General features: G+C 39.0%; 1 protein-coding gene across 1 annotated transcript in view; it reads left to right on the top strand.

Annotated features, from left to right (window-relative positions):
* The window catches only part of LOC140332877 (ATP-binding cassette sub-family A member 9-like), a 32,445-nt gene extending 22,640 nt beyond the window's left edge, over nucleotides 1-9,805 (top strand). Inside the window, exons 26-39 of the mRNA XM_072414108.1 lie at nucleotides 1,101-1,217; nucleotides 1,973-2,032; nucleotides 3,328-3,419; nucleotides 4,239-4,359; nucleotides 5,411-5,534; nucleotides 5,909-6,000; nucleotides 6,376-6,545; nucleotides 6,854-6,929; nucleotides 7,377-7,471; nucleotides 7,827-7,946; nucleotides 8,077-8,217; nucleotides 8,526-8,605; nucleotides 8,704-8,759; nucleotides 9,066-9,805. Of these exons, the coding sequence (XP_072270209.1) occupies nucleotides 1,101-1,217; nucleotides 1,973-2,032; nucleotides 3,328-3,419; nucleotides 4,239-4,359; nucleotides 5,411-5,534; nucleotides 5,909-6,000; nucleotides 6,376-6,545; nucleotides 6,854-6,929; nucleotides 7,377-7,471; nucleotides 7,827-7,946; nucleotides 8,077-8,217; nucleotides 8,526-8,605; nucleotides 8,704-8,759; nucleotides 9,066-9,158 (1,437 nt within the window). The 3' untranslated portion in view covers nucleotides 9,159-9,805. The remainder of the gene's footprint in view (nucleotides 1-1,100; nucleotides 1,218-1,972; nucleotides 2,033-3,327; nucleotides 3,420-4,238; nucleotides 4,360-5,410; nucleotides 5,535-5,908; nucleotides 6,001-6,375; nucleotides 6,546-6,853; nucleotides 6,930-7,376; nucleotides 7,472-7,826; nucleotides 7,947-8,076; nucleotides 8,218-8,525; nucleotides 8,606-8,703; nucleotides 8,760-9,065) is intronic.
* The last annotated feature ends 330 nt before the right edge of the window (nucleotides 9,806-10,135 follow it).

The raw sequence follows: 10,135 nt of genomic DNA, 5'->3' as shown, positions 1-10,135 counted from the left end.
TAGTGTGCATCTTTTAGGTTTACAGGACTTCTAGGTTTAGTGTCTATCTATTAGGTTTAGCGGACTTCTTCTATGTTTAGTGTCCATCTTTTAGGTTTAGCGGACTTCTTCTAGGTTTAGTGTCCATCTTTTAGGTTTAGCGGACTTCTTCTAGGTTTAGTGTCTATCTATTAGGTTTAGAGGACTTTTTCTAGGTTTAGTGTCCATCTTTTAGGTTTCAGAGTCTTCTTCTAAGTTTAATGCTCATAATTTAAATTTTGACGTCCATTTCTAAGTTTACTTTCAATCTTTTAAGTTTAGAGGTTTTCCTTATGGTTCAAAGGAGATCTGCTAGGCTTAGTGTATATCTTTTATGTATAATTTATTTTTATTGAGATTTAACAATATACAAAACAAGATAACATCAAACAAAGGAGAAAAACAAATACAGAAAAAAAAACAAACAAAAAAAGGGTGGGGGAACAATAATGGCACAAATAAATAATGGATGAAAAGTACCAAAATAAAGTGTATATCTTTTATCTTTAGAGATCTTCTTTTAGGGTTAGTGTCCATCTTTTATGTTTAGAGACCTTCTTCCAGGTTTATTGCCAATCATTGTGGTTTAGAGGTCTTCGTTTAGGTTTAGTGTCCATCTTCCTTGCTTAGAGGTCTTCTTTTACGTTTGGTATCCATCCTGATTGGCTGGTTTGGGATGATATTACATCTGTGCAGCATATTTACTGTAATATAGACCTACCTGCTGTTTCATCCCCAAGCAAAGTAACTGAGCAAATGTCTAACTACTTTCTTTACATTCTACAATTTTAATTTTTAATTGGAATTACTTATTTATTTACAATGTACCTTTTAGTTTATCAATACATTGTTTTTATGGTCTATCTATGTTTTATCTTGTTGGTCAATTACCAGGACAGTTTTGAATTTATTAATATGTTGTATGGTAATTGTAAAAGTCCTATTGACAATGCAGTACACTACATAAATGTGAACTTTGTTTTACTTTAAACTCTGGCAATATTTGCTTGTTATAAAATGATGGCTTTTGTCAAAGTTCATTTTTATAGCTGTTGCTCCCATGTATCTCTTGTCTTTTGCAGTCGTCTCTCATTCCATATTTCTTTTTGGGCTCTGGCTTTGGCTGGGTACAGATATTATATTTAGGCTTTTTCTTTTTGATTCCGCCCTGCAATTTAATAACGTTTGTGTTCCCATTGGTGAGTAGATTTGTACATTTTTATATTACATGTAAATTATATGATACAACTTGGGGATAATAGAGGCAAATTGTGGGCTGACGTTAATTCATTCTTGTAATTGAGCATATAAAGAGATCTACTGGGTATCTAAGCATAAAGTTTATCTAATGTTAGCAAATTTTGTCAAATTTTTCCAATTTTATTTAGAGTGGGGGACACATAAATCTGTGAGGTTTTTTCCTTCTGTGGTTCCAGAAACACAGAATGACATGAATCAGGGAGGGAAATTTTCTCCGTAGACAGTTATCATGTATGAAGTTATCATATATGGAACATGAGTTCATTTGGAAGATCATTCCTGTTGTGATGACTTTTTTTTATCACTTTCTGCCTCAAATACAGCGTTCATCAGCAGTGGTGTCACCCAGCTAGGTAATTTGTGGTGTCAAACAACCCCCCACCCCGCAAACATTAAGTAACCAAAACAATATCATGTGAAAGTGATATTACCTGTAATGGTGTATTACCTGTATTACCTGTAATATTACCTGTAATGGTGTATTACCTGTATTACCTGTAATATTACCTGTAATGGTGTCACCAGATGTGGTCTGAACCTGTCTAGTGATTCCTATAGTCTCCAAGAAATTGGCTAGACATTTTTTTGGCTAGAGGAACAAGTTTTCTTTGGGGTACTTTACACATATACCGGTAGTATAGTGATGGGGTTAGAAATCTTTGTATAATAAACGTATATGATCTTCTCTTTTTAGCCATACATTCATGTAGATTTGGATCGTGATCTACCATTACAGTGGGTTCTTCTGGCAATTGTAAGTAAATTGTCAACATTAAAAAAACTTTTTTCTAGTCCAATATTATGGTGGTCCAATATTATAAATGCACAGTGTCAGGCATGCATACAGAAAACAAATCTTTCCATTAACCCGAGGTGGTGAATTATTTTGCACACGGTGGGGAAAATGAAGGGTCTTAAGGATCTGTGATAGAGTGACTGCATCTGATGGTGCAAAATGCAGGAGAAACTCTGAAAGGCTCACAATGTGCAGAAAAATCAGAGCAAACAATTTCAGGGCAGAACCCTCTAGAACTGTGCAAGAATGAACAGAAGCATGGAAATCAGCCCAAGGCTGTCAAAATGACAGCCGGGAATTGCTATTTATTATATAATTATAATATGTAACATTGTATGGTTACATTGTTAAAGAAAGGGTACATAGTTAAAGACAACATATATATTTCCATTAAACCACTTATTATGCCTTAGTTACCCTATCCAGCCCTAATGAACTTTCTTTTTTGTTTACTTCTTTTTTTAACCTCTAAAATGTATAATTTTTTCCCCAATTGTGCAATTTATCACTGTAACAGCTGTGACCAGGCATGTTCTTTATTGCAGAAGGAACAGGCATTGTCTCTTCTTCAATAAAATAAACTTATCTTCCTGTTTCCCAGTACACTCACCCTTCCTTGCTGGGGTGCCGCCATCCTCACCCAGTCTTCTACTACATTTGGGTCCTTTGCCATCCTATTGTCCAGGATGATGTTACATGTTTACTTTCCTGGCAGCTGGGGGTATCCCGAAATACCTGGCAAATAACAAACTGCCTGCACACATTTTTTTATTTTATGACTTCAGAATGTCCCTTTTTATTTAATTTCATTTTACAAACTCTCATCATTTGTTTCTGAGAGCTCTGAACCAATACCCAAAGAAATCAGGAACTAGATAAAGATCAGTGTTATTTTATAGGTCAGTGTTTTTAAATCGAGGTTTGTTTGTTCATTAAAATAGGCAATGTTAGTTTGGGGGGGAATGACAACGTTATCACCAGGTAGTGGAAAAGTAACACATAATGGAGTACGGGGCAGGAGGTGACGTGAACAGAAAGCCAAGAACCATCACTGTCACATGATTCTCCGAACACAAAGCCATCAGGTATTGTCTTCTGTCCCAGCGTTAGGAGGAGTCCGATGTGACATGGATATAATCCAATGGGGAGGAAGGCTTTAAGAGGAACCAGTTGCTTGGCCTTGTACTGATCAAATGTTCAATTTCTTCTTTAAAACAAAGTCCAGTATATGACTGTTTCTCCTTCCTCTTCAGAAATATGGACAAATCTTTCTATTCTGGGGAATTCTGTGGTTTTTGGAATGGTGGCTTGGAACCAGAAGTATAACACAAGATCCAGTATTTAGGTGGGTCGGCAAACATTGTAATAATTCAGAAAGATCTATTGCATGTGATCATATGTGGTGTCTACAATTTCCTTTTTTATTTGCCAGCAACACCATTTTATCCAAGGGTATCAATCCCCATTCAGTCCTTCTCTATAAGTGTGATAGAAAACTATAGGACTACACGGTACCGGCACGGTTCTGGGAGGAAAAGTCTATGTGTAGTAGAGAGCACCATCAGCTCACCAGATTTATAGAAGGATCAATGATAGATTTCAAAAAGGTCAACATTTACCCCCCTTGGCCAGCACTAGTAATATGTATTTGTCCTGTGGCATTACTATGCCGAAAGCTAAAGGAATGATTGTAAAAGACGTGTAAAGATGTGCCATCCGCCACCATGCCCACCAATCACTTTAAACCACGGCACACAGAAAAGTGATGGCAGAAAAAAGAGATCCAGCAAATGTGCTTCTAAAATGTTTGATGGATCATTTAAATACTTTGCATGGTAACCTAGAAAAATATTGGTCATTGCATGAAAGGGCATTTACTTTGTGTGGCCTTCTGGGTCCAGGATTCCCAGTCCTCCCTGGATGAAGACATTTATGTATTTGATCCATGTACCCTCATTTCTGTATACTCCGTCAGTACTGCTGATACATGGTAACAATGTAAGTGACATGTGCTTTTCCTGGTTCACATTTTCTATATTCTTCATATACTAATTACATGATATTGTTATAGGCAGCATATGGTGATATTATATGAGCATGGTCCAATTGCTGCTGGAACATCGAGTGTGACAGCTACGGATCTGATACTTTCCTCTTCATTCAGGTTTACCAAGAGAAAACACCAAATTTCCCAGAATTCTGAGGAGTTAGATGACGCAGATGAGGATGTCCTAGCTGAAAAGAAAAAAGTTAACACTTTGAAAACAACAAAACAGGCGGAGGAGGTAAAGTTTACATACCTATTGAATTATTCCCAAAAATACCTGCATTGTATAAATAGGGATAATCCTAATGTATATAAAATTCCACAATATGTCCAGCATGCCATCTGAAGTTTTGAATGAGGCTGGCAGTGGCCCTAACTGCCCTGCTAGCTAATCAGAGGAAAAAATATAGTGTCAGAAGTCATTTTGCTCATTTTATTAGGCAGAACTCCCCCCATCTGACATCATATGGATGTAAGAAGTCTACGAAATGTCACATTTGGACACACAGGGCCACTAGGGGGCGCTACCGCTTGCACAGGAGTGGTGTGAGTCCTGAGAAGGCCTGAGGTGAAGAGTCTAAGCAATAACCGGGTTTCCTCCAGAGCCTCTAGTGGTGAGGAGGTTGCACTGCTGGTTACTGCCGGGTTGCAGTCCTTGGGCACATGGGGTTCGGCAGGAAGATACACAATACCAAATCACTAGGTGGAAGAATAGTCAAGGAAGGCCAAGGTCAGGGCAGGCAGCAAGCAAGAGAGGTTAGGAACAAAGCCAGGGGTCAAATACCAGGGAAATCCGGACCAGTAACACAGGGGCCACAGCAGACACAGGGAACACAGATGACATTTGAAGAAAGAAACACAGAAGAGGAGAGGGGAAACAGGATCATTCACAGACAGACAGGAACACTGGAACAGCACAAGGGAACAGGCAGGAAAACAACAGACTGGGCAACAAGGTGTAAACACAGGAGCTGGACTGGGAAACACGGAATTAACCAACAGGTGTAGAGGAAATGCTCAGCAGAGCCAGGGGGCTTGGCACTAGTGGAGACACACTGCAAGAGTTGAGTGTTGTGTCTGAGCTAGCTAAATAGCCAGGCATGATTAATTGGCTATTTCCTGATTGGCCGGTGGGGTGGGTGAAACTGATAAAACTTGGGGGCCTATCATCCTGGATGACACCCTGTGATTTCTTTGGCCAGTTGTCACATAAGTTACTGTTTTTCAGCACAGTTGCACATTACTATGGTAGTACCATCCTAGGTTTGATTTTTTTTTTACCCTGTAAGAAGCCGATCATCCTTGTGGACAGTTTGCGCAAGGAGTTTAAGGAGAAGTCAGGTTTCTGCAAATGCTTGAGGAAGAAGAAGAAGAGAACAGCCATCAGTAACATCTCATTCTGCGTTAAGAAAGGTCAGTCCTTGTTCATTTCTATTTCTTTTAATGACATCGGTCATATTGCATGTGTGGCCAAAACATCCGAGTGGGTGCAAATGTGTACAGCAACCTCCAGGATTTATTTTAATCCCCCAGAAAGCAGAAGAGAATCTATAAGACCGTTCCAGTCTGTAATGCCTTCTCATATGTAAAGTTTATATTCTGTTTTTACACAATTCAGATTAAAATCTACAATAACAAAGGTACTGTTAAGCACTCGGATCATTCCTTCCTAGAACTTATGAATTGGCTTTGAGAAGAAGGATAGACAGTTCCCCCATCAGAGGTGAATAAATGAGGAACAAGTGCAGTTCATTTATCCCTTTTGTCTGTTCGTATTTATGGTCAAGGTGAAGTTCTGGGAATTCTGGGCCCCAGTGGAGCCGGAAAGACCACATCTGTGCTGATCCTGGGAGGGGAGAAGAAGCCAACGGCTGGACAGGTGAGATGGGAAAGAGTCATGGAATAGAGGATTCATGTATAGGGGTGCTGGAGGAATATTTCACCCCATTCTGGGTATAGAAACCAAACCACTGCCTAACAAACTCTGCAATACCAAAATCTATGCTGTCAAAGGATATTACTAAACATCACAAATGTATCTTCTGACAAAAGGGGTTAAGACAGCTGAAGACCCCACTAACTTAAAACTTTATTTTAAAAAAAGTTTGATGACCCTACAAAGATGGCTGATTAGATATATGAGAATCACACGTTACTTAAATACATTTCCTCTAAAACGTCCCTGTTCATGGTGAGCTTGGAGTAAATGCCTAGTAAGCATAAAATATGAATTCTGACTTCATGTATCACCCAGGTGGTGCTGGGCAGTTCGGGGGGCTCTAGTCGGACTCAAGACTCCGGGGCACCGGGCTACTGCCCCCAACACAACCCTTTGTGGCCAAACCTCACTGTGAAGGAACATTTGGAGATCTATGCCTCTATCAAAGGCATGAAGAAAGAGGACGCAGACCATGCTATCAAACGGTAAGATAGCTCAAATGCTGATTCCTCCGCTCTCCTCCATTATGTTTGGCAATCACAGTCGCCCCTATTACACTTTTAGGGTTGTAGGAGACAAATGGGGGTAAAGGAAACTAACACAAACACATAGCAACTCTTGACAAGTGTGGTCTTATCAAAATGAACCCCCCTAGACCCCATCACTACAATACTACTGACAATCCATGTGTAAAGGTCTCACAATCCTCACTATGACCCTCTCTCTTTACATCTTATAAACCTTAGAGTTTAGTAAATCATAATGAGATTTTTTTTGCTTATTTGCTCTGCAGGTTGAGTGAAGCTCTGGAGATGAAGGACCATCTTAATAAACCTGTTAAGAAGTTGTCAGTTGGGGTCTCCAGAAAGGTGCGTTGTCACCTGGACTGTATTTTGTCAGTGGACTCACCTGGACAGATTTCAGATTTAAAGGAGATCCCCAGGACTGCCCAGGCCGTCCCTAACCTTACTGGTATCTCCTTGGTAGAGCTGTTTGGCCTTTACCATCTCTATCATTTGTATCTTCTGAAAATCACGGACACCAGTCTGAGTTCATGAGCTTTTCAGTTAAATGTAATGAGTAAAGTTAAATGTAATAAATCAAGAATCTATATATATATCTTGTTACCTGGACTGGATACTTTGAACATAGTATGTTGGAATAGTCAGGTCAGGTTCCAAAGCAGTAAATAGAAAAGAAACATATCTCCATACAAATTCATAGCGTGAACATGAAATCAAGTATTAGTATTGCTGCCATTGTAGGCAACATACCCTAAACTAGAATTGGCCTTTTAGATCTCTTTTGTTTTTTAGGTTTGTTTTGCTATCAGCATGCTGGGAAATCCCACCATTGTTCTCCTGGATGAACCATCCACTGGTCTGGACCCAAAAGGACAACAGAGGCTTTGGTGAGTCTTGGTACAAGCTGGTCAAGGTACTAATACTTTTTTTATATAAAGCCCATGATCCTTATTGTGACATGTTGCAAGGGTCCAAATGTTTCAGAACTCTCCAATGGACACAGCATGGCCAGGCTATTCCATGTTGATACCTACTCTCAAGTGTATTGATTGGTAACTTGCTACCACATGATCTAATGACATCTGCACAATTGGTCTGAGCAGAAGAATACAATTGGTGCACAAAACTTTGGATTTCATTTATTGTACTAAATAAGATCCATCAACACATGCACCATACTTACTTTTTAATGCAAAAGTATGATAGATCCAGACATCTTGGACCTTTCTTGGTTTTTTTAAGGAGAGCCATCCGAGCCGCCTTTAAGAACAAAGATAGAGGCGCCATCCTGACCACACGCTACATAGAGGAGGCCGAGGCTGTGTGTGACCGCGTGGCAATCATGGTGGCTGGAAAACTCAGGTGAGAATGGCAGGACTGAGCCAGGTAAAAACAAAGCCAGTCTAGAATTATTTTATGTATCAGAATACTGATATTTATTGCTTTCAGTTTTATTGGAATAAGGTTACATGTTACATCATTTCTCTCCCAGGTGTATCGGATCAATCCAGCATCTGAAGAGCAAATTTGGCAAAGGTTACCTCCTGGAGATTAAACTGAGGGACACCCAGCAGGTGGATGTGATCCACCAAGAGGTCCTCCGACTCTTCCCACAAGCCACCAAGCAGGACAGGTAATGCAGCTAACTATTGGAAGATTTCAGGACCCTCAGTAATGCCCCATACTGGATCCCCTGTAATGTATGATCCCCGATATTGACAGAAGTCCATTAAATTCCCAGCCCTGGTACAACAAGACCACAGTGATAAAGGACACATAGATCCTGGCAACATCAGGCCACAAGTGATCTGTGAAACTTTATATATGATAAACCTGATCCCTTTATTCAACATATCCATGTCCCATGTGCATAAGTTATCCCTGTTTGATTCTCAAACCATGACAGGTGCCCTTCATGGACTTGTTGGCTTTACCATGCAGGTTCTCCTCGTTGATGATGTATAAGATTCCCATGGATAATGTACAGTCCTTGTCCCAGGCGTTCTTCCAGCTGGAGAATGGTAAGGTTGTATAGTTTGTAATGAAGCGGACAATAACCTAGAATAACCCAGCCAAATGTTCATTAAGTGGTTGACCTTTGTGAATTTTCTTTACACAGTTAAACAACTTCATAACATCGAGGAGTACAGCTTCTCCCAGGCCAACCTTGAGCAGGTACAACCACTTCCATCTAATGACCGCGGACAACCTGGATTATACAACTCCTACTTTCATGTCATGTATTTGTTATGTAGACGTGTCAATATTGTTTATTAGTTTTTTATTATTAGTATATAACAAAAGTAAGAGAAGTTTAATGTATCAAGCAAAGTATTTTGAGCTAGCAGATAGCTGGGAAGAGTAAGATTTCAAGGGGACAACAGGGCCAATGCAAAAATCTAAGTTACCTGGTAGGTTATATGAATTAATCTAAGGTGTGTGCAGAGGATGAATATTATATAAATGTTTGTTTATTAACAGGTTTTCCTTGAGTTGGCTAAAGAACAGGAAAAAGAAGACTTCAACCTGGATTCATCATTCCGATGGAAAGAACTGAAGAGTGAAGAGATATAACATTGTCTGTAATATCTGCCTTGGTCCCAGATGAGATGGATTCCCAGAAATGAAAGTTGTGGGGAATATAAGATTGTTTTATAGTATTCCTTATAAAAAGGACAATTTCTGGGCACCCCTATGTATGTAGTGATTGTACCGAGAGAGGGAGATTTCTTACGTCACTATGCAAAGTAAACTTTTATTAACCAAATTCTTTATTAACACTATTTTAGAGAGCTTTGAGCCATTTTTCAGTTTTATATTGATTATATTCTAGAACTTTACATTTATAAAAGCCATAGAGGTTTTGTTCCTGGAGGCGAGCAGTTATTTTGTGAATGTGTTTTTATTCATGATACACCTTAGAAAAATGTGGAGAAACTTTTTTTTTCTATAATTTTGTTTACAACAATATGTTATGTGATTACCTAAATAATCCGTGACGATATCTTATAACAATCCTTATTGTTCAGTCTCAGGAAAAGTCTAAAAATATTTGCAAGTTCTATGGAAGTCGTAAAAAGGGCATTTTACTATTTGTGTTCAGTTTCCAATAGCAGCCCCAAATGCCCTAACAATAAATAATTCACATTTTTGTATCAACTTTTTATATTACTTTCAATGTACATTGTATATTGTAAAATAAAACTATTTTTTTCAATATTGTTCTGTTTCCGGTTACCCTGGATGTGTGCAATATTCATTGGAAGTCCACCCAACTATGGCCAGAAGCATGGAAGTGTCTACAGTTTGGATAAATTCAATCTTACCACTATTTTATAGACATTAATAGAATTGTGTTTATAAATATATAATATTGTTCACAACATTGTGTATTTGCACATTCAAGTTTCAGCACATGGCTTGTTTTTTACAAGTTTGCCTTGTTGGGGGATTGGTTCTCTTTATCCTTTAATGCAATGATAGCCCCTGGAGGGCCATTTCTGTGCTGAGCCATGCAATGGGGTCCTCGTGGGAGGAAATATCGCCATTTC

Source organism: Pyxicephalus adspersus, chromosome 6 (assembly GCF_032062135.1).
Source record: "Pyxicephalus adspersus chromosome 6, UCB_Pads_2.0, whole genome shotgun sequence".
In the NCBI taxonomy this organism is placed as follows: domain Eukaryota; kingdom Metazoa; phylum Chordata; class Amphibia; order Anura; family Pyxicephalidae; genus Pyxicephalus; species Pyxicephalus adspersus.
The sequence above is the reverse complement of the archived record's forward strand: the minus strand, read 5'-3'. Positions and strand labels throughout refer to the sequence as shown.